Here is a 25,069-nt window from a genome sequence, read left to right as displayed (position 1 = left end):
GGCAGAGATGATCCACAGGGAATATCACCGGTTGCTTAATTGAACCTTTCTATTTATGATACCAGCCTCACCTCTCTGGATTCACCGAGCAGCGGTAGAGGAAACAAGTGCGGCGTCCCAGGGGAAACAACAGAAAAAAAAGGAGGGATTCATTACACAGTGCAGGCATCAAGAAATACCCAGCTCCTCTGTGCTTATTGTATTATTCAGCGATGTAAAACCTGGGGGGTTTATGAGGGCATTACACTAAGATTACAGAGAAAACCCTGCTCCCATCATGGGGGCAGTAAGGAAGATTAAAAAAAAAAACTTTGATGCAGATTTGCAGATTGCCAGATCTCACACAGCTGTGTCCAACCAAGAAGGAAAAAGGAAACAGAGAAAAGAAAATGATGGAATATGTAGGTCACTGAGCACCTGCATGGTGCTAAGATTCTACATCACACATTTTACACACAGACCCGCTCGCGCTCTGCTTTGCTCTAGCGTGTGAGACACACTAATAAAAGTAATCACATGTAGTTATCACCGACTCCGTTGGTGCAGGAGATAAGGGCGAGACCTCTAAGGCTATTCAAGGAGACGGGAACGCAGACGGGATGAGTAGGACATGATCAGGGAAGGATGTGTCAGACGGACTGGAGGAGAGATGGGAAACACCGCTCTCATAACACACAGTCAGCACTTCCCGAGCTTTCACCAAGCTCAGATACTTGACACTGGACGGTCCAGCTGTTTCTTGTTGTTTCACAGACGCAACCTGTGCTGAAAGGAAACCCAGGAGGAAGCAGTTGTTAAATGGATTGCTGAAATATTTAGGAAGCCATTGGTTTTATCATGAACGCCCAAAGTTGTATCTTCTTTGTTTGGTTGTTGCTAAGTTCACACAAATTTAATTGAATGTAAGACTTCTTGAAAGACTGCAAATTACTTGGTCTGCAACTAACAATTGTTTTCATTAATTGATTGATCTGGCAGTTATTTTCTTAGTTAATCAGTTGATTGTTTTGTTTTTAAAGTGTCACAAAATCATGAAAAGTGCTTATCTCAATCTCATTCCTTGTTTTGTCCAGACAACAGATAATTAAACCATAAGAGGCAGCAAATATTCACATTTCAGAAGCTGGAACAAGCACATGTTATTTATTATATTTAAGCTTGAAAAAATTCTCAAACAATTAATTGATTATAAGAACACTTGTCCATTAATTTCCTTTGGTTTGCCTAATCAATAAATCGTATACTTGTAACAATAATAATAATAATCATAATAATAATGATAATATTAGCAATTTTATTAACAAAGTTACAAAGTATTTAGGAGAAAGCAAAAATGCGATTAAAACAACAATTAAAACAAAAGAAAAACAAATCATCATAAAACAGAGGAGAATAGAATGAAGTAACACAAACATAAATTGTTTGTATAGTTGGAAAATTAGTTCCACAAATGACTGAAGGCGTGTGTTAAACAGTGTAAAAAGACAATGAATGGTTCTTGAAAATGGACATTTTCAAAAATATTCACTTCATATGTGAGACAGGGTCAGTTAAACCGTACAGGTGTCTCCTGTAACACTGGAGTGCAGAGTTTGTGTGAAGTATATACAGTCTATTGTAATACTGTGCAGCATTCAATGTTTCTCTCTAAAATACTGAGTAGTTTTTCTGTAACATCACTGATGAACATTATTTTATTTCAGAAGTCATCACTGCTCTGTTCTTCCTGTTTATTAGCTTGAGGTAAAGTATAAAAGAACCTCACTGGCCAGTCCTTTTGAGTGGGGGTTTCATGTCTTTCCTGGACAGCTGTTTCCACGGAAGACCTCTCAAGCTTTTTATCTCTACGTCAAGCTCACTTAGGCACCTAATCTGCACTAATACTCTCGGAGTTAAGAAGGAGCACAGGGACGGCGGGTAAACTCTGTTTGCTCCGTCAGACCAAAGATGAAACTGAGGGCTTCATTTAATGGAAAGTTTTGGAACTAAATTAATCATGTGGAATAATTTATTATCAGTTTTAGATTCTATTTCAGCACAACATATTCTGATATTTTGGACTCTTGGCATACGTGGCCTAGTTAGATTTGGTATTAAGTTACACAGTACATGCAGTGCAATTGAAACTTAAACCCACAAGTAAGCAGTGAAATGCCTCACATACACAAACTTTTGTCAGAAACAGTAAAAATAGCATATTTGTACATGTGTGAATTAAGTGAACTTACAGGATTTTCACTGAAGATCAGGTAAACATGGATTCAGTCATATTCCTACATTTCACTGTAAAGATTGTCATTCAGCCTCTTTTCATCAGTAGACAGCTCACATTTGTACAAAACTGTCGCTACAATACGAGAAGCAAAAAGCATTTCTCCTCTACACAGCTTTTAAATCTGCCAGAACTCTGTGTGACTTTCAGCATGTAGTGCCGTGGAGAGGAAGCTAAAGAGGTGGCAGACAGTGCAGACTCTCCTCCCAGCTCCTCTGCAATTCTTTGTTAAAGTTCTCACTTAAAAAACACTATATTTCTAATTTTTTTTTTCTTTTTTTTTTACTTTTTTGTTTAGTGCTGTAAAACTAAACTTTATCCAAAAACGTGTCTCTGCTGCTGTAGCTCAGTGCAGAATAAATTTCTCCTTGAGATGCAAAGCTAAAATTGTTTAACATTTCACTGTCGTCCTCAGCTGTTGTGCTGCTGAGCTCTAAGTAGCTTCAAATATGGTGCTACAATACTCTTGATCCCTATAGGGAAAATATCTGTTGACTTATTTATTTATGTATTTATTTAGCCCCCCGCGAGGTCAGGGTCAGCCACAGAGCAGCACCCTGGAACTGTTCTGGATCCAGAGTCTTGCTCGCAGACTTTTCGGCAGGGAAGATGTCTGCATAGACGGCTGCTTGAAACAATGATTTTCTTCTATCTTTGTCAGTTTTATTTGTCAGCATTGGGAGTGGCGTCTGGTAAAACTTCATCTCTGGTTTAGTTTAAAATTGAACATGATGAGCATATGATGGAGGCCTGGCTCTGCAGATTTACTTAGTATTTCCACTGTGCCACTAACAGTAGATCTCTTATTGTCAGATGTAATTATGACCTACTTTTGACCATGCATCGTTGTTACTCTCAGCAGCAGCAGCTAAAAACAAGCTGTCGTCTTGTCATGATCTCCAGAAAGACTGTGGGCTAATCAGCTTACCCTGTCTACTTTAGCAGGTGACCCTAGACACTGCTGTGGGTCCAGATGACAGTTGGTGGAGGTCAGGTTATCCCTGTTTCTTTGAATGAGAGCCGCCAACACCACCTCCACCACTTAATTAGTGAGCAGACCACACCCACATACTGTACGCACCATTCAGGGGCTATTCAGAAACTTTTGAATAGGGGAACCAAATGGGGGCAGAATTTTTTTGTATGTCTTTGTTTTCAGTTTGTTTGTCTTTTTGGTAATTTATTGTCTCTTTGTGGTTGTTAATTGTTTCTGTTGTCATTTGATTGACTTTCCAACAAGAAGCGTTAGCATTTAGGATCTCTTTGTGCAGAGGATCTGCTCCGGGGGCCCTGGGCCTGCTACTTGTAGGCTCTTTCAGTAATCCATCTATGTTACTAATAAGCCAATATGTCACCATCTGATTGTGGTGACACCACAAAACTACTGCAAATATGGGAAAATACACTTTATCGTAGTCCAGGTAACCTTGATGTTAAAACAGCTTTCTAATGGACCACTGAGATGTATCATGACTTGTGAAATGTGAAAATAAACGTGTGTATAGTCAGTAAAAAAGAATACAGGACAACAGTTATAACTCATATGTTCATTTCCTGCTACTCCTTTTATTTTGAAGGTTCAGTTAGCAGCAGCAGAGGTTGTAGAAATGGAGATTAAGCCCTCCACAGATTTTCAGTCAGTGATCCTGAAACTGAAAGCCAGACCATCGCTTTATGTCTGTGGAAGTGTTCATGAGCCTGTTCCCTCGTTAACATTCATGTGGAAGTGACTTTGTGTGGATGTGTTTGTGGACCATAGGCTGTCAGGATGATTCAGCAGTGCCCCCTCCCAAGGCCCTATCCCTCCACCACATACCAACACAGATCTTTCCAGGGTGCTTTTGCACCATTAGTCCCACATGGGCAACAGCATCAGGCCCAGAGAAAGGGAGGGAGGGACAGAGAGAGAGAGAGAGAGAGAGAGAGAGAGGGAGAGAGAGAGAGAGAGAGAGAAGGGCTCGGCAGGCGGTTGAACTACTGGCATGGTGAGCTTGCCCTGAAAAGGGCACATGCCTCCCTGCGCAATTATCCACTGTGCATAGAAACAGCACCCCTACCCTCATCTCACACACACACACACACACACACACACACACACACAATGGTTTGACCAACACAACTAAAAATGGACACTAAGAGAACAAGGCTGGGATGCTAAGACCATCACACTGATGTGGGATTGACATTTGTGTTCACTTAAATTGTGTTTGTGAAATTAAAGACGAGTGAATGGGGTACAAACACCCCCAAGGAGGGTATTAAAACAAGCATAGCACATCAGAGGCTGTCAGTTGGTATTGTGCATTTAGCATGAGATCATCAGTGTATCATGGAAATGTATGCTCTGGAGAGTCTAATGTTGTACCGCCTCCTCTCTCTTGTTTTGCAGGCTACTTAAGTGTGTTGGCAGTGGTGCTGAAAACGAACAACAACTCACCGTGGACCGATGAGTTTGACAGTAAGAGCTGATGAACAAATACCCCACACTTTGTCTGTGTCACATCAGTCTTGAACAAATTTCTCGTCACCGCTCTGATCTTTTCTCCACCCTGCAGAAATCGAGTTATCGTGTATGATTGAGTCCATTACTACAACCAATCCCAGAATCGAATGGAAGAAGATAACTAACGACGGACCAAGTTATGTATACTTTGACAAGAAGATCTCAGGTAATGTTGAAGCTGCACACACATGTTACATGTCAATCTCTTCCACATGTATTACTGACCTTGTTGAACATGTGTTTCTTCAGGTGACCTCGAGAACAGAGCGGTGATCAGAGAACCTGCCACGTTACTGATTACCAATGCCACAAGATCGGACACAGCAAAATATCGTTGTGAGGTCACTGCTGCTGATGACCACAAGTCATTTGATGAGATTGTGATTGACCTTGTTGTAAGAGGTACTCTGACTTATTTACATCATCAGTTAATCTGTGTGTGTGTGTGTGTGTGTGTGTGTGTGTGTGTGTGTGTGTGTGTGTGTGTGTGTGTGTGTGTGCCTATGTTTCATGCAGAGTCAAATGGAGGATATCAAAATATGATAAAGGTCCATCTAAATGTGGAAAACAGGCTGTTATTGTGCCCTTAAAAGAGAGACCTTGCTTAGTGATTCACACTTTAGATGCTGTAAGATGAAACCGTGCTGTAGGTCGCACCAACCCTTTGGCATACATACGAGGATGCGTTATGACCAGACCTGCCCAGCTGCAAAGGCGTGTTCTGGGCTATAAGAGGAAACCTCTGAAACTGCATCTGCTCTGAATTGCAGTTCTAAAGAAAGCAGGCGCGTGTTTTGGTGGCGTTTTTTGGCACAGGTCAAAAATCGTGTACCCATTGGGTCCTGTCAATGCAGGCAGTCCAGTGAACCATACAGGGTCAGGGTGACATTGTTTTTTAAAGCATCAGAGTCAATGATAGGCCGAGCAGTATGGTGTCAGTTTGCTATCTCAGTGATGCTCGGCGAATATCAAAACTGTAAAGCTCTCCATGAAGACTCAGTACAGTGACTGTGATCATATGTTTTGTGTCAACCCAGTGAAGCCAGTGGTGCCAAAATGCAGCGTCCCGAAATCGGTGCCTTTTGGGAAGTCAGCTGAGCTGAGCTGCGTGGAAGAGGAGGGCTTCCCCAAGTCTGAGTACCAGTGGTTCAAGAACAGGGAGGAGGTTCCCGACGACCCCAAGACCAGCCTCAAGTTCTTCAACTCCTCGTACACGCTTGACGCAGAAACAGGGACGCTGGTTAGTATGTGTGCGCATGTCTTTCGACAAGGACACGCATGAGCGGCAAGGGTGGGGCAGGAGGGATGGTGGCCCAACGCCCAGGGGTGGGGGCGGATATTTTGGGGAGACAGTTGATGGTGCGAGAGGGCTTGAGCCACGAGGGGAATCTGCTGTCCTCGTTTGCACATTCCTCAATTCTCGCCTGCTTTCCAGCACGGCGCGATCTGCTCCGCCTGCAACACTCTGCTGTAAGCCTTCACGCTGCCCTCTAAGATGTTACAGCAAACTACAGTGTTGGTGTTTGTCTTACAAAGTTAGTTACAATGAGGTTTAGAGGATGTTTTTTTTCTCCTGTACTTTCTGGTTTCGGCTGTTAGGCCTATTTTTAGACTTATCACAGATACCTCAGTGATCACTCTGCTCTGAACAAAAATGACCAACAGCTGATGTAGACAGTGGAATTTGTAAAATGTATTATTATTTTGTATTAGATTAGTTTGCATTATTTTGGAAATTATGCAAAAGAATTTCTTGTTTATCAAGTTTTTTCTTGTTATTGTTTTATAAATCTTTCTTTCTTCCAAGATATGAAGAAGATAGAATTTGCAGGTTTAAAGGAGAAAAAAAATAAAAGAAATATATTTTAGCTTGAACATAAAAAAGCTACACTTTCTTATACATTACTGTATATACACATAAAAAATGAGGGAAAAGAAAAAGAAAATAACAACAAAAATAACAATTTCATTCATTAAAATATGACTTATTCAGTTAATGACTTATTACTATTTATTTTATGAATATTTCTGAAAGCCCACAAGAGTGAGTGCAGCAAGTTTGAATGCCATTGCACAGAGAAACAGAGTACCCACTGTTTTATGTAGTTTTTAAAAGGTTAGTGTAATATAGCACCACAAGCTGCTCTGGTATGTTGCCTCAAAGACTCACAGCACTACAACAGGGTTCATTTTTACATCCTGCGTCAAGTTAAGCTGTAGACAGTATGTACGTCCCGTCTTCCTTTAGCTCGTTTGTTCTCTATTTTATCAGGAACAGACAGCACTGATTTAATTCTTTTCAGTTCTTTATATTTAAATCCACTGACATTTTGTCTCTTATCACAATGAGTGTAAATCTGGTATGAATGTCACTCTGTCTCTACTCACAGTAACAGGACTCTAGTTTCCTTCCACGATGACACTCCAGTATTTAGCCTCTTTATACTGATTTAATATAATGTAGAATATAATTCATACAAATTGTAATAGATATAGATATCATAGATATAAACAGCTGTTGATTAAACACAAACTGATGGTATAAGATTTAATTGGTTTGTGATTCCTCTCATGCAGAAGTTCAACGCAGTCAGAAAAGAAGATGCAGGGGACTATTTCTGTCGAGCGAAGAACGATGCAGGATACTCTGAGTGTGCACCCCAGAAGATGGAAGTGTGTAAGTGTGTAACAGATACAATGTTTGGATGAATATGTGATGATGAACTAGATAATCAGAGCTGAGTCAGTTTTGTGTCACAAAAAAAAAATGTCAGTGTTTAATTTCTACACTCTCACTTGGACTCCACAGATGATATTGATGTGGTGGGGATCATACTGGGAGTGCTGGTGGTGGTCGTGGTGCTCCTGTGTATAACAGTGGGCATCTGCTGTGCGTACAAGCGAGGCTACTTCTCCAGCCAAAAACAGACGGGGAACAAGTAAGACACCAAATCCCCCATTCTGTTCAAATAATCAACACATACATGTATCCTCATCTAACCTGCACCATTTCAACCTGTCATCCATAAAACCATGATGTGTTTTGTGTCCTTCAGTTACAAAGTTCCAGCTAAAGGAGACGGGGTGGACTACGTCAGGACGGAAGATGAGGTTTGTAGACGGATGCCTATAGTATTTATAAATGATACTATAAAAAGGTTTTAAAGCTTATTTTGAAACTGAAGGTGTTCAAGTCTCTCTGCTGGGAAATCAGCCTAAAAATATACATATGGTCAGAAGTAATACAAAGTATATATATTACAGTAAACAGGCCTTAAAGAAAACCACCTTTGATGAGCCTCACACGGTCCACATATACTGATGATTCACCCTTTTTTGTGAGTTTAAAATCTGTCTCTGATGTTGAAAACATGGGAGATTGAGTACATGACTAGTAGACAATAGACTGGAACTAAGTTTGATGAAATCGAAACATTAAATTATTCATGTTACCTGCAGTGGGGTCATGAAAGTCCAAACCACAATCTGGACTTTTATCATATTTTTCGCAATATATCTGCTAACTCTGTGGTTAGTCTTTAACACCCATGGACCTATTTTTAATAGAAAAAATGTTTCTTAATGTTAGTTCAAGTGCTCATGTAAATGACAATGAATTTCATGGTGTTTCTAAGCAGCTACAGATCTGCTCCCAGACTGTTCAAAATAAGATGGTGCAAATACATTTTTTATAAAAGTAAAATGACCAATTTTAGTTTCTAACAGGGTTCAGTATTTAGCAGCAGGTCATATGTATAAATTCCTGAATGGGCGAGATTCAGACTATTTACAGGCGTGTGTATATATACTACACACAGTCAAAGTTAGGGAGAGAGAGAGGGGATGACATGCAGCAAAGAGCCAGGGGTCAGACTCGAACCCATGGCCGCTGTGGTTAGGACTAAGCCCATGTGGTACGCACTCTACCAGGTGTCTCTAAAGACAGGTTCATAACTATATATCATACTATATATACTGTACATATGTACCGTTTGTAAAGTTAGTAATTACTACAACAATGAAATCTGTAACTTTCACTCAAGACTGTTAAACACTACTGTTATCAGGCCCTCCAGCACTTTTTACATGCTGTTTACAGTGTGTTTTATATTGTTTGTCTTTGCTTGTCCAGGTGCCATGTTGGATTGAATCTGTGTCTTTTAAGCAAAAGACACAGATTCAATGCTCTTCTTCTTCTGTTTAAATATTTGAACAAATGCTTTATCTGTGTGTTGTTTATGATGAAGTCAAATCAATCTTAGCCTACAGTGGAACTAAGACGATCTTTGCCTTAAGATGCTTTTGGGAAACAAAGTTCTACTCTGCATCTAAGTGTTGGCTCATCACTTACTTTAGTGCTTCAATTTTTCTATTCCTGGTTCCCAGATTAAAGTTTCTGCTAGAAAATGGAGTAAAACACTGTAACCGTGTCAATGTTGAACCACCTCTGTGAAATGATGAAGTCTCACATTTTGCTCCTGTCTGGATGCATGTCCTCTGCAGGGGGATTTCCGACACAAGTCGTCATTTGTGATCTGACAAGGGAGAGGAAGGCGAGGGGCGTCGTGCTGAGCGAACGACATGACGTGTGGGACTGCGCTCCATGCTGTCTGACCACGGAGCTGCCACAGTTCATGCTCTTGCTTCTCAGCACGACCGAAATCCAACTACTCAAAGTTTGCCAAAGGTGACAAGATTTCACAGGACAACAATATGTCAAACGATTACACACGTAGGGACGGAGGTGAACAGGTCAACTTTTATCTCCACCAGCTGAATTCTTTTGCTAAATTGCGGAGTTGTTACTTTACAGTTCTTGCACGATTTTAAACACTAATGGACGTGGAGAGCAGGAAAGAGAAGGAGGAATCTCTCTCTCCTCCACAGTCAGTCAATCATGATACATTTCTACTGTAAACTGTCAGCTTCAAACCTTTTGTCATATGTATAACATTTCTTTTCTACTGTTGAAATTTGTCAGACTATTTTTGATGGAATATATTTTAAAATGCCTATAGATAAAGGTTTACTTTTTTAAATATTTGTAAAATACTAACATGTTTTTTTTATTATTATTATTTGGTTGTGGATGAAAAATATGTAATACTTTAACCACTTTGCATCAAGCTGTAAGCATTTACACCTCTGCAATCAGAAAAACAACAGATGATAATGACTTGTATTAGCATATCAAGATGTGGTTCTTGATCGGCGGTCTTACATATTTAATTTCTCCGCTGGGAAAGCCCAGTTTGTGTTGCGAGAGACTTCCATGTTGATGTTTGTAGATAGTCTTAGTAAGAGGCTTTGAAGAGTGCCAGTCAAATGCTGTGAAACACTGTCCACAATCAGTGCTGCGTTTTCTTGATTTTAAGTGTCCTTCTATGCTTGCTGTTGATCTTGTATATATTGAATTTACTGTCCAGGATAGAGTTTTGCTGTCATACATATGTTCAGTATTACACTATAGTAATAATAATAATAATAACAATAATAATAATAATAATAATAATAATAATAATAATAATGATAATGATTATGCAGGGTTTGCAGGTTAACCTTCCAGACCCAAACGAAGACAAAGTTGAACAGACGGTACCAACAAATCCCACAGTGTAAAAGCCTCAATTTGAATTCTAAATTGGACGATGTGACACACAGAACACGGACCTCTTTGTTCCTGTGAGTGACATTTACAGCCTGTTATCAAGACCAGGTTATTTTAACTACTGAGTCGCCTATGTTTAAGCTGTAATTACTCAAGGTACCACCAGCGTCAGTGCAAATGTTCCAGCTCCACAGCAGATACACAGTCAGGTGATATTTGCTGATGTCCAATTTGTTTACAAACTGTTTTTCTAATAATTAGTCTTGATCTCGTCTAACATTTCTAACATTTTTAGTTGTGACTAAAGGTTTTAGTTAGAAAGAAAAACGATTTTAGCTTTGACTGAAGCTCCATTTCTCTCAGAGAAGCTGAAGCAAACAGAACCGACCCTACACTGCAGTGTGACCGTAACATACAGCTGGGGTCTGGAGGGTTAACACTTGTACTGATTGTATATAGATTTTTCTCTCTCTCTTTCTCTCTCAAGATAATGTAAAGTGGTGGAAAATGTAAAAAAAAAAAAAAAAAAAAAAATCCTATTTGAGGCGATATGAAACTCTTTCCATTTGTAAGGCTGAGAAAAGGGAACATTTTATCATATCATTCATAACATGTAAAGATGAGCTTCTGAACAGCAGCATAGAAAAAAAACGACTCAACCCTTTTGAAAAGTGATACAGAACAAACACCTTCAATATTCTGTTGTTTCTGGCTTCTTCTCGTCATCTTTTGGAGCTCCAACCTCATAAAACAGTCACAATATGCATGGGTGCTCATGGAAGTCCAATGCAGCTCATATGAATCTCTCGCTCCACTGTTATGAATGTTTTATACTGGAGCGTGGTAAAATGTTAACTGACTATCAGTCATGGTAGAGACGATCTGCCCAACATTTGCACATAGGAAGACACTGCTCAGTCTTTTTTCCAAGTTAACATGTTGCTCTAAGGAACCAAGAGAAACAATGTACTATTGTACCAGTAAACCCAGTGAAGTTGAAAAATGAATCCTGTTCCAGGTACATTACAGTCTATAGTGAGATACAAGTCACAGGTGCATAAGTTCCTCCTCATTTCTACAAATCTCATTCCTCTTAAGTGCCTTCTGAATTTACAGTAGTCCGTTTTCTCCCCGCTCTCTCTCCCTCTTGTTTGTGTCTACAGTACAGTCACGCTTCACGTTTCGCTTTCATTTAACTATGGCGTTTGAGAGGAATGATGTCACCGTGAATTTCCACCTCCCGTCTTTACATATCTGCAAATTTGTAAATAGCTTTTTTTTTCATAGATTTGAAGGTGTAGACATGTTGAAGTAGACATAGAAATATATTAGTGCCTAAATATAGTGGGAATTAGTTTTGGTAAAGACACACGGCACTACTAGGCAAAAGAAAAATATGGACACCCAAAGCAGGGGCGTTTATATGGGCTCTGGTTTAGAACAGGTTTTAATTGGGGTATGTTTTTCATTTATAACACCAATACTGTGTGGAATTTTATTTTGAAACCCACTGCTGTGCCACTGCTTTTAGAAATGAACACAAAGTATTCATAGAAGTGTCATGCAGCTGTAATACAGCTGTAATGATTCAGGCATCATGAGTGTTTTATAATCCAGAGTTCATGCAAAGTGTCGACCGCATACAACAAACAGGAAGTCAAGTGCAGCAGCGACATTGACCCCCAGACAATCTGGATGTGGTTGGGTGTTGTGATAGAGATTATATTTGCATCGCACTGAGAGATGGTTTCCAAAGTGTTGTGTGCAAGTTAACAGCTCTGTTAAACTATTATTGACTGAGGACTGGTACATGTATGAACATGATTTTCTGAACCAAACTCACACACAGTAGAATGTCCATTCAGGGCCTGCTGGGTTTGTTTTGTTTTTTTCTTTCTTTCTTTCTTTGTTTTTTTGTTTTTTTTTTTGTTTTGTTTTTTTAGAACCACTCAATTTGTGATTAATAAACTCACTTCTAATATTACCGGAGACGCTTGTGTTTGCTTTTTCTGTGTGAAGCGAGGATTGCCGCTGCCAGTCGTGTCATTTCATAACTTCTCTGTGCTTCCTCCAATCCTCCTCAGCCTCTTCCACAGTCTCCCGCTGTTCACAGAAATCCTGTTCAGTGTGAAAGTCCATCAAATATCCCGCTGACAGCATCTTTGTTGATCTAAAGCCGTAATCTATTAGTGGGAGTTAAGCCATTTCCATTTCCTACACTGAAAACAACTTTCTTGTTCCTTTTTGGTAACTGTGCCAACTGGCAGCAAGCTCCTGGATAAAGAGCATTATAATCAATGAGCTCAGCAGGGATGATATATTGTAGTTTGCAGCAGAGTCAATGGACACTTCTATTTAAGTCACAGAAAAATCAAGTAAAGCTTGTGTCACCTATTTGGCTCACCACAGAATGAAAGAACACCTTTTTTTTTAAAGGATTTTAGGAACCTGATGACTCACCTCAGCTTCTCATTAACTGAAGGACATTTACAAACATTTAGTCAGTTTTTTTTTTAGCGGTTAAACGGTTAAAGCTGCACTTCCTCTGGACCTTATCAAGTTTAAAGTATGTGTCCTGTGTTACATTTGCTTTTGAGTTAATGAGATCAAACAGATCTGTGGTCAGTTGTGTTGCTATGTACTGCCAGTAATTCACTATCTCCTCTGCATTATCTTATTGGCAGACAACAGACTGAATATGTTCAGTTAATTTCAGAAACGTTTCTGTAATGATGAATTAATTTCCTTTTCATACTTGTACTCTATTCGCAGCATTTAAGTGTTTGAAGCACTTCTCTACACATCAGCATATTTGTTTCAGTGAAGCGGCAAAAACATGACAGTAAATCAAAAGGGAGAACATATTTCACTGAGGTAGAATGCTACTGTACTGTGTCTGAAACATATGTAAACACATGAGAGCCTTAATGATGAGAATCTTATCAGCACCACTGAATTTATAGCATTGATAAAAGTTCATGTGATATTCTTCCTTTCGTAAATTTCCAGGTTATTTCAAGCAAAACAGTTTCAAAAAGTTTGTTTTTTTGGGAGTTCATAAGTTTAGAAAATTCAAATGTCCAGTATGTAAAAAAAATATCAGGTCAGAGTAGATCAAAAGCTCAAGTTATTAAAATTGGAGCTGTGAAATTAAAAAGTCTAAATTCAAAATGAAAAATTCAAACCTGTTCCTCTGGTGTTTTTTAGTCAGACTACAAGTTAAAATCATGTGACTGGACAGCAGTCTGATCAATACCAGTCAAGCTTGATTGATTATCCTCAGTAGCCTGGATGTTTCAAATTTAGATTTTTCGGGTTAAGTTATTTAAAAAGTCGTGTCAGAGCTGAAGTATATTTAAATGTTAACATTATACTGAGTGACAACAAGATTAGAAATATTGCTTTTATTTGTTCCCATAGAGGAAACAGATCATCACAAGTTACCACATCACACTTGTGTAATCTAATCACTGGCCCACGGCTGGCTTACCTGATGTCATCAATCCTGTTTACACGTGTTAAACTGAGATTTAAGGTTTGCTCAGAGAAACTTTTCCCCATCCTGCGGCAGATGAATGTGAAAAAATATTTTAGTGTCAGACTCTGAACATACATCAGTCTGCACACAGATGCTCAAACATCAATGTAAGGAGTAAAAAGCAAAACACTTTTTTGAGTGGTAGATGTTAATATCTCGGGTCTGGTTGATATTTTGATGTTACCTATTGCTATGTCTGTAAAATATTGATGGATTGGGTTTGATCAGTTCTGACACTTTGACACCAAAATGATGGTTTGTTATTCTGAAGGTGCTGATTTGCAGGACTCGTTGGACAGTTTCCTCCTCATGATGTTGAAGATGGATACAGAGCCGCTTATATTTTGTGGTGTTCTTGTTTGAAAAGCCAACAAAAGAGCAGTCACATTACATCACATCTGTAAAACTGTACATTTTGATGTTGGCTAATATCATTTTTAGAGCAAGTGCGTTGATCTTTTGAGTCTGCAACACTGGAACATCAGCTGATTTATCACTCTAATCCTAGTATCAATAGACACTAGATAGATTCCAGTCTTTTGGGCTGCGATGGACAAACACAAACAGTAGAGCATTACAAACAGAGTGTGGGCCGAGCACAGATGGGAGAAAATCGTACTTGACAGAAGGATGTAGCCTGTTTAGAAAATATCACAGCGTGATGTGATGAACTGACATGTTGAGAAGACATTTGTCTGAGCTACAGCTGCACCTACTGCTGTCAGCCCTACACACTGTAAATAATTGGTTTCAGCCACGTCAGGACAGATAGAAGAGCTCTGCTAGTTAAAAGTGTTAACGTCATTTGTTCAAACATGAGAAAGAGTCATGGAGTGTCACCATGTGACACTCAGACGTCCCAGCATGCTGTTGTGGGACAGTCTCTATAGTGAGTCAGTGTTATGAAAGAACATTGTTACAGTTTGATTCATGCAAACTAAAAGCCTGAGGGGAGTCATTTAACTGTTGCCAAATCTGATCATAAAACTACTCACAAAGGAGGATAAGTATCTTTTTTTTTCTCAAGTCACAAGAACTAATTACACAGTTAAAATAATCAGTTCCCAGAGGAACCTCATAATGAGCACACACACACACGCACACACATTTTGAGGTAACTGTTCCTTCCTCTATAAACATAATATCTATCATATCATCATATAATATATGAATTATATTTGCTTTTCATTAAAATATAATTTTGACCAGTCAGTTTTGTATAAAACATAAATCCTGCATTGGTTCTAAGTGAAAACCGTTTTAAATTTTAAGAAGCTTTCTGTCATATCAATAATATTGAAAATTAAAATCTGGCATAAAAAGAAAAAGGATGAGGTTTTATTCTGATATGGAAATTTAAAATACTGAATAAAGACTCAAACACCTTCTGAAGCGAAGGTTTGATCCATCTCCTGTTGTGATTCAATTCTGCCCTCTAGTGGAGCAGCGATGCCATCACAGCAGTGTCAACAGTCTTCACTCATTGTGTGAGTGAGTGAAAGCTTGAATATTAATATCGATACACAGATACATTTATTGTTACTGTGACAGTTCCAGACACCAAAATTAGTTGAACTGAGTTAGTATGATGCATTAAAATTGCACATTTGACATCTTGTGCTTAAAACTATTACATCATACCAAGACTGTTCTCATGGACTACTGTAGACTATTTATGAGAAAGCCCTATAGGCAGACTACATTTGTTTTCTTTTGGACACAGGGGCTTTCATACTCAGAAACATTTGTGTCTCAGCTTTCATATACAAACTCAGAAACAGGAGACGTCTATACACCAAGAATAATTTTGTTGTATTTTATAGATCAAGAAGTATAGTACTCTCAAAAGGCAGAGGGATTAAAAGCGCAGTGGTTCCCAGCCTATTGGGGTCAGACTCCCCCATGAGGTCCCGAAATGAATTAGAGGCGTCTCAAGATAATAAAGGTAAATATTAATAATAATGTTAACTAAAACTTATTTTCACTTTTTACATGTCTCAGATTTTTTAATGTGAGATAGTAAATATAATTTAAGGACACGCGCCAAAAAGGGTGGGAAGCACATGACAATCTGAGCACCTGACAGTCTGCGTTCCGGGTAGCAAAGTCACAAAGGCTCAATGTTTCTGGTTTCTTCCGCCTGTTGATACTGCGTTAAGAAAGTGCAGACTATCGTACCGGGAAAAGCTACCATTATTTCAAATAGTCACATTCAACCACATATATTTGTGTTAGTTTAGGAGCGATGGTAAGTTTATATGAAAAATAAAAAAAGAAAAGAAAAAGAAAAATTCGTCAGATAAATACAGCTTTGCTTCACATGACTGTTGACGCATGCGCAGTCAGCCGGTTGTAACTCGAACTCCTGAGTAATCTGGGAAGCTGTTTGCACCGTACATCTCTCGGCAACACGACAGTACTCTACCGAGTGCTGTTCTACACAACAGGAGGCGTCTTTTCCAGCAGGATTCAGTGACTGAGCCTCACTGACCAGCAGCCATGAGCTTCTTCGGGTTTGGTCAAAGTGCGGACATCGACATAGTTCTGAATGACGCCGAAACGAGAAAGAAAGCTGAGCACAAAAGCGAAGATGGTAGGAAGGACAAATATTTTCTCTTCTACGACGGAGAAACGGTGTCGGGAAAAGTCAACGTTACGCTCAAATACCCCGGAAAGAGGCTGGAGCACAACGGCATCAAGATTGAGTTTATCGGCCAGATAGGTGAGCGGCTGGCGGGCCTGCGTTTCACAGCGAGCCCGCTGACAGAAGTAGCCAAAGTCTGACAGGAGGTGTTAGGTAGCTAGCTACAGGCACTGACCACACGACCAAACACTCACTCTGTGTAGTGTATTATATTTGTCTTAATAAGTCAAGAGTGAAGCACTTTAACTTCAATGTGATGTACTGTCATAACAACTGTCAGTGTGAACCGTCGGGTCTCGTGACAGACACAGATGTAAGCTAACGTCAGCTGACACAGCGGCCATTGGCTGGCTGTCTCATTGACCTTTGACCCTTGTTGTTTGAAATGTGGGTCGTTTGGGTCAGATTAGAGCTGTAACTTTATTATTAAGAAAGAGTTTCCATTTAAAGGTCCAGATTGCACATAATACACCTAGTTACAGGTTGAGAACGAATGTTGCTGTTGTGATTATAAAACTGAATCTGAACATTACAAAAAGTCATTAAATACCCACTACATTTTCTATGCAAAACATATTATGAGCATATTATACTATTTACTAAACTTTTAATGTTGATTGTATTTGTTGTTAGTTTACTTTCTCCCTTTTGTCTTTTATGTTACTTTACATTATTGTTATAAGTACTGACACTTAACAACATGACTCTGAGTTCAAGCCTGAAATGACTCTCAGCAGTTTGTTTTGTGCTTTTCACAGGGTCCCGTAACATCAACTAGCAGCATAGTCAAAATAACACTAGATCAGCAGGAGGCTGATATTTTCAGTCTGTCTTAAAAACCAATAAGAAGAAGAGATTGATGGTTTTCAGCTATTAAAGTGCAGTATATCACATGTTATGGATCTGAATGCTTGTACAGGTTGCACCATGTAAAATTAGTCAACTAATCCCTGATTTTTAAGTGACTGGATTCTAAAACAAAGTGAGGAAGTAAACATTTAATTTAAATCTGTAATTAATTACACAGCACACACTCCTCATTCAGTCCAGCTACATTTCTTTTGCATCCTTACCCATAAATACTCTTCTAGTTTATAGTCTTTCATAATTTATTAAAATGCAGTCCGTCATAGTTGAGCTTAGTTTGGGTTAAATGCACATTTTGCAGCAATGCTAAGAAGTTCCTCTTACGTGATACTTGCTAGACACATTTTACCATGAATGCATCTTGAATGCGTCCTTGGCTGCTGCACCCCTCCCGTTCCCCTTTTACTTCTCACCAACATCTGCCTCCAAATGGATGGATTTCTTACAGCATACATCATTTTCTGTCTCAAGTGAAATTGTAAAGTACTGCAGTGAGTGTAGTATGAATGCCCAGTTATCAAATAACTGATCACTATCTGAATGGTTTTTCAGTCTAGAACAGCTGAGAGACATTGAACATTAATAGTCAAGACAAAGCTTTTACAGTCATCAGATCAAATCTCGGCTGTTTGCAGCTGTCAGCTTGAAAAGAAAAGCACAAACTCTTAATCAGAACATGTAAAGCCACTCCATTGTAGCTGCCTGATGCTATTTGTGTGTCTTTTCCAGAGCTCTACTATGACAGAGGAAACCACCATGAGTTCGTGTCTCTTGTAAAAGACTTGGCTCGGCCCGGGGAGCTCACACAGTCACAGACGTTTGACTTCGAGTTCACACATGTGGAGAAACCCTACGAGTCTTACACTGGTCAAAATGTCAAATTACGGTGAGCTCGGCTGTGTGCTCTGTGTAGTATGCATGAGTTATCTGCAATGTATATTTGAATATACCCGTTTTTTAATTTTTTATTTGCTCCATACATAGTAGTTCATAGCGACGTTAATGTTGACAGGCAAAGGATTTCTTACTTTAGTCAAACTCAAATGAGTCTTGAATTATACGTTTCAAAGAATTCCTCCGGCATGTTCCATGTGACTGAAACAATGTCATTTCTTTATTTTCTACTTTGCCAACATTTTAGATCATGACTCCACACATTAAACAGCAGTGACTGAAAGCTTATCATCATTGTATCTCTACACATATTAACGTCGTTATGCTACTGTTAGCATGTTAAAATGCCTGTGGTGAAGTTAGCATTTAACATGCTAAAATGCTAACGTTAACATGGTAAAGAAATATTTTGACATTTTGGGAAATACACCTTATTTGTTTTCTTGTGTAGAGGTAGATGAGACCAACACCACTCTCACATTTGTCTGTTATGTGGACCACCACCCATTAAACGTCAACTTCCTGTTTTAGTAATGATTAAAATTAGATGCCATTGGACAGAGCCAGGCTAGCTGTTTCCCACTGCTTCATGATAAGCGTTTTTTAGCTTCATATTTAGACAGATATGAGAGAGGATTCAATATTCTCTGTTAACACTCAGCAAGACAGCAAATAAGTGTCTGTCCCAAAATGTTAAAGTATTCCTCTAACATGATTTGGTAACACTCAACACTAATCCTAAATATAAACTGATGAAATCCAGCCAGCCTTTCTGGCAAAATGTGACAATTGTTTCCCCACTAGTGCAAAGAATCTCACAATATGAAGTTTGTTTTTCCATTCCAGATCAGCTATTTATTTTTTCTGGTGGATTTTGAGTAGTAAAACGTCACATATTGCGCACTGGCTTCAGTGTTATAGCCTTGTTTCATAGCCATATAAGGGCTTGTCAGCTAATTTGCATTTGCTTCCAGCTACTTTCTGAGGGCGACCGTGAGCCGGAGACTGAACGACATCAGCAAAGAGCTGGACATTGTGGTTCACACACTCAGCACCTACCCTGAGCTCAACTCCTCCATCAAGATGGAAGTGGGGATCGAGGACTGTCTACACATAGAGTTTGAGTACAATAAATCAAAGTATGAGTTGTTTATACAGTAAACCACAAAAATAACTCCTCTCAGATCAGAATTGTACCTGTTCATTTTAATTGTACCTGTTTCCTTCCTAAAGGCAAGAGAGAGTAGGGAAGGAGTGTTTGGTTTTGACAGATTGTGCCATTTGCTTGCAGGTATCACCTAAAAGATGTGATTGTCGGGAAGATTTACTTTCTGCTGGTGAGGATCAAGATCAGACATATGGAGATTGATATCATCAAGCGGGAGACTACTGGCACAGGACCCAACGTCTACCATGAGAACGACACCATAGCCAAGTACGAAATCATGGATGGTGCCCCAGTCAGAGGTAATGATGAGGGTTTTTACTGTCTGTAGTGTTTCTGTTGTGTATGAGTTCATTTGTTTCATGCTTCAAATTCTGTTCTCTGACCTCTTGTGCTGCAGGAGAGTCCATCCCCATCAGGCTGTTTCTGGCAGGATATGAGATGACACCCACCATGAGGGACATTAACAAGAAGTTCTCTGTGCGGTACTACCTCAACCTGGTCCTCATCGATGAGGAGGAAAGACGCTATTTCAAACAGCAGGTACACATACTGCACTACAGCCTCACTCACACTGTGACCATTCCACCTGTTGGTGGTTCATTTAGATTTCTTGATGCTCAGATATTAAGGCTTTAATTCTATGCTTAGTTATATAATATTATAATATATGTTCTTTGTTGATTTGTTCTTGCTAATTTGAAAACTTTAAAGATATGATACACACGTTTGAATATTAAAGGGGCATTCCACAAGGTTTACTCACAAAATCCAATTGACTTGTAACGAGGAGAGGGAAATAGTTGTGTAATGTCCTCTGTGCCTCTGGAAGGAGCTTTTTGGCCTCTGTTGACCTATCTGTTTAATATACTGTTTTCTATTAAAACTATTTTTTTAATTTGTTTAAATGCTATTTTTCATCAGTTCTGTTGTGATTTATAAATTCCTTAAAAGTTGGTATATTATCAGCCCTCTCTGCATATTATACAGTTCCAACTAGAGCTGCAACAATTAATTTAATTGATTAATCGATTAACCAATTCAATGATTTAATCAATTAAATGATTAACCAAAAGAAAATAAATTTTTCAACTATTTAATCAGTTAACGATTAGTGCCAAATATTCACTGGTTCCAGCTTCTCCAGTTATATCATTGTAAATTAAAAGTTTGACATTTCAAGAAATAAATGAATCTCCTGCACGCTGAGCGTTAGATGAGAACTCAATGCCACTCTTGTGTTTGTCAATTAAATATGACGCTACCTCCAGCATCTGGTTAGCTTAGCTTTGCACAAAGACTGGAAACAGATGGAAACATGTAGCCAGGTAACAAACTCTTCCTATCATCATCTCTAAACTTCACTAATTAACATGTTATAGCTCATTTGTTCAATATGTACAAAAATCAGAGTGTTAAATTGACTCCTGGAGGTTACTGGTCCCAAGCTAAGCTAACCGGATGCTGGTGGCAGTGCCCTGAGATAACTCCTGTTGTGGTTTTGTGCTATATAAATAAAAATTTACTTCACTTGACTAATTCTCCCTGTTTTCAGTCACTGCTGCTAACCCAGCTGCTGGTTGAATCTTCATATTTAATGTACAGACAACAGGGCGTGTTGATCTCTTTATCTAATTCCCAATATGTTAAACTTTTCCTTTTTAAAATATCAGTTTTGGAACTTTGTTTGGGCAAAGTAAAAGATTTGAAGACATCACCGGAGACTCTGAAACTTTGACAGCTTTTGGACATTTTATATACTAAAGTAATATATAAGAGATGATGAAATTAATATTCATTAGTTGCTAGGTGAGCAAGCAGATACATAGGATATAGGGTGCCTTATTAACCATGCATACTGTTGACCAGTAAAGTAAAACATTTATTTAAGTACAGATGAACTTGGTTGGATCAGAAATGGGCTGAACAATCTAATTACGTTGACAGTAAGAGGATTTTCTATAGATTATAACAAATACGTCTTTACTGAAAAAAAATCACAAAAATAACGGATTGTTTAAATTTGACAGCTCTAGTGGGTTTAATTTTGTTAAAGAATTTCTCTTATTCAGAAATTGAATATTTGTTAATTTATAAATCCACATTTTCACCTTCACTAACTCCTACCAAGGTAGACGTGAGAGGCCACCACTGGTACGTTCCTTTACACCATCTTGTATATCATCAGTGTTTTACTGTGATGTTGCAGGAGATCACTCTGTGGAGGAAAGGCGACATAGTGAGGAAGAGTATGTCCCACCAAGCAGTCATCGCCGCCCAGCGCTTTGAAGGCTCCTGCAATCCGGAGAAGACCCAGTCCCAGAGCAACGAGGAGGACGACAGCTAAAGCACAGCATGCACTTCACCCCTGGGCAGTGAGTGCTTGAGTGAACACGCTGCAGAAATTGTCGGAAGTGTCTGAATTCACTGCAGTGTTTTTCAGAACGTGTGTGTCAGTGTGTGTGAGTGAGTGAGAGGCTTTGAAATATGACAGTGTGTTTTACAAGGGAACAAACAGACCAGGCGAAGACAGTAGTTGCAGGCAATTCTCAGTGTATGTTTTAACCACCTTGAAGTACCAGCCGGGTGGAGTTTACCACATTAAGACTGATTAGAACTTCTCTGTCATTAAAAATTGCACAAAATTAAATTGACTTTTAAGTGCTTAACTTAATTATTTTTACATTTATTATACAGTTTTTAGAGAGGGGCAAGCTTCACCTGTTAGCTGCACTTAAATATCATTTGCAAACACTGTTTTGGCCTTTACCTTGAATTCACGTGTGTATGAATGTAGAGTCAGTGGCAGAGAGCCACCTCGGGTGTTTTTCTAACACAAGCTTTCCTTCAAACTGCTTACTCGGCTGGACAATTGCACTGTGCAGAAACTGTAGTCGCACTCTTAAGTTCATAAAAGGTTGGTAAAACTAGATCTTACTGTACATTTCTGTTTGTCTCCTCACAAGAATGTGACATTAATTCATTTGAGATTATTTTGCTGCCCTGCCCCATGCTGAGAAATGGCTCCTCTTCTTTTATTTTAATTTAAAAGTTTTCAGTTTTCATTTAAAAAAAAAAAAAATTAAGCAGTGACTCTCCAAGATTTAAAAAAATGCTCCAAATGAAACACATTTACAGATTTGTAAAGGACAATGCTTAGAATATTTTCATACATTCCAGGGCTCTAATCCGAAATAGACATGACTACAGAGCATTTATTTTTCAACAAATTTCCATTTTTAACCAGCATTTAATGTGTTTGATGCAACAGTTGGTTGTGCGTCGGTGACAAGTAATGCCACTGCTGCTGATAACAAACGTGGCGCTTGTGACTGGTGTGGGAGTTTTCTTCCATCGTCCTTACAGTCTCTGATTGTTTGAAGCTCTGCTTTCTTATTTGCACTATAATATCATCATGGCTTTTTCTGCTCTGAGTGCTGTTTATGACCTCACTGGACTCATGACAGGGTTCAACAGTCAGACTCCACTGTCCCCGGGCATCTCTTCAAATATCATATAGACAGTATTACACCTGTATCCAGTGACAAAGCTGACATAGATGCTTGTGATTGATGTCTGTCAGTAGTCTGTTGGCTGCTGGGACGAGCTGCCTGTTGGTTAGTGAGCTTTGTGCCTAAGGGTTTATTGCCAAAACATTTCAGTGCAATACAAGAGAAGAACTGTCGATGTGTACTGCTGTGCCCTTTCGTCCCACCATCAGTTCATTCACTACAGTCACTTTTAAAGTTTATTGTAAAGATGGTTTCAAATGATCTTAATGTAGAAAAAGTGAATGTATCAGTCAGGCTACTCACTCATATTGAGAACTTCATTAAAATTCAATAACTGAAGAATCCCACACTCACAATATTTTCCAAACAAGCATAATCAGGTTTTTTCTTGCTTCTGGTCAGGCAGAGTAGATCATGGAGTTTCTCTGCCATCACTTCCTTCCTTTTATTTAGATTTTTTTTCAGTACTGAAAAAAAGAGCAAGAGCAAGAGCACACTAGTGAGTACAAAGTGTACAGCACTGAAACTGAACCCCAGCACTTAGCTTGCTGTCCTGTTGCCCTAACCCCGCAGCCTTTCGCTTGACAAGCTTATGCTGTGCGACTTTGCAAAATATATCACTGAAGATTCAGATGTTTTTATATTTCATAGTTTTCTTGGCGAAGAGGTCAGATTTTTGGTTTGTTGTCGTTGTGCTAAAGCAACATGATTGCTGTTCAGGTAACTGTTAAATATGGGGAACACCAGCCAAAGGTGTGTTGATCTGAGCCAACAGGATGTTTTCATTTAGATTCATGTAGCTGACGGAAGAGGTGACGCATGGTTCTTTCTTCTGAGGTTTTTTTTTTTTTGACATGTTATTGATGGTGGTAGAAATCACTGCCTTGTACATCACTCTACGGCCTGTAGTTAAACTTTATTTGTATTAAGGGACTTTATGAAAATTATTGGGGTGGGCAGTGAGTTTGACTAAAAATATTAATAACCTTTTTCAATTGCGACACCCTCCTCCCTAATCTGTCAATCTTAATGTGATACTGGTACAATCAGTTTACTAATACTGCTGCTCTCTGTTTTGACCCAAGAGTTTCTAATAAAAAGTTATTATCAATGCCACTGAATTAGGGACCAGGAAGCAGCAGCTCTGTGGCTGCTGAAGGGCCTCAGCATTGTGATATTTTCCCCTCACCCACTGGGCTGGCAGGTTAGGTTGTGCTAAATATGCATTATATTACAGGTGAACTCTACATGATACTGTGCATTTAACTTCACTGTAGATCTGTTAAAGTTCAGAGTAAAGTGACAGCGACCTTTGACTGTGTGTTTAGACAATTTGAGGCAGCAGAATTATATACAGATTAAATGGAAGGACACATTTGGATGCAGATTTGTCCAAACAGGCACAAACTGACTAACTCTCCTTCATAAAAGGAGAGACTGGAGGGAAATGAGAGGAAGAGCTGAGGTCACTGATTGTTTTCCTCTGCATGTGGCAAAATGCACATCCAATTATGATCCATGGTGCACACAAACTACTTCTCAGTCTATTGAAATAAAAATCTAATCTATAAAACTCTCCCAAAAATGTAAGACCACCTCTCTCTGACCCCACCTCTCAGCCTACTAATTTTCATAAAGTCTCTAACTTGTACAGAATCTATTCTCCATTACTTCCCTGCCTATATCAGTGTACTTTATTTTGGCGGTTATCTCCAATGATACAACACTTTATCTGTTGAAGAAAAACAAGCACCATTCAAGAAAATCAAAGCAGCTTTGGAATTATATACAATATCTTTTTTGTTTCATGTGGCTGTTATTTGACTTTTTGCTGGTACTGGTACAGTCATGCAGTAGCTAAACTAACCCAGTTTGTAATTGAGAGTAAACTAAGATTAAAATAGAAAAGAATGATGAAATGTACAGTATACTATAAATGCACAATGTAAATGCAAACTCCTCTTATGTTTATGTTCTTGTCATATTTGGTCTATAAATGTTGATTTTAATCATTTTATATTCCTGTTTTACTTTGCATTAAAAGGGAGTAACTGAACAACACATTT

General features: G+C 38.9%; 2 protein-coding genes across 2 annotated transcripts in view; both read left to right on the top strand.

Moving 5' to 3' along the window:
- LOC111663538 (junctional adhesion molecule 3B-like) overlaps positions 1–12,367 on the top strand; it is a 35,933-nt gene extending 23,566 nt beyond the window's left edge. The window contains exons 2-9 of the mRNA XM_023417761.2: positions 4,662–4,730; positions 4,828–4,941; positions 5,025–5,177; positions 5,813–6,015; positions 7,353–7,452; positions 7,585–7,714; positions 7,832–7,886; positions 9,279–12,367. Coding sequence (XP_023273529.1) covers positions 4,662–4,730; positions 4,828–4,941; positions 5,025–5,177; positions 5,813–6,015; positions 7,353–7,452; positions 7,585–7,714; positions 7,832–7,886; positions 9,279–9,314 — 860 coding nt within the window. The 3' untranslated portion in view covers positions 9,315–12,367. The remainder of the gene's footprint in view (positions 1–4,661; positions 4,731–4,827; positions 4,942–5,024; positions 5,178–5,812; positions 6,016–7,352; positions 7,453–7,584; positions 7,715–7,831; positions 7,887–9,278) is intronic.
- Positions 12,368–16,256: 3,889 nt separating this feature from the next.
- Positions 16,257–25,064, top strand: LOC111663532 (vacuolar protein sorting-associated protein 26B-like). The gene is made up of 6 exons (XM_023417754.2): positions 16,257–16,643; positions 18,162–18,318; positions 19,301–19,465; positions 19,618–19,793; positions 19,892–20,034; positions 21,701–25,064. The coding sequence occupies exons 1-6, from the start codon at positions 16,421–16,423 to the stop codon at positions 21,836–21,838; spliced, it is 1,002 nt and encodes a 333-aa protein (XP_023273522.1). The 5' UTR covers positions 16,257–16,420; the 3' UTR covers positions 21,839–25,064.
- The last annotated feature ends 5 nt before the right edge of the window (positions 25,065–25,069 follow it).

This window comes from Seriola lalandi, unplaced genomic scaffold (genome assembly GCF_002814215.2).
Source record: "Seriola lalandi dorsalis isolate HSWRI2012SDOR001 ecotype SW California unplaced genomic scaffold, Sedor1 jcf7180002054577, whole genome shotgun sequence".
Lineage (NCBI taxonomy): Eukaryota > Metazoa > Chordata > Actinopteri > Carangiformes > Carangidae > Seriola > Seriola lalandi.
The sequence above is the reverse complement of the archived record's forward strand: the minus strand, read 5'-3'. Positions and strand labels throughout refer to the sequence as shown.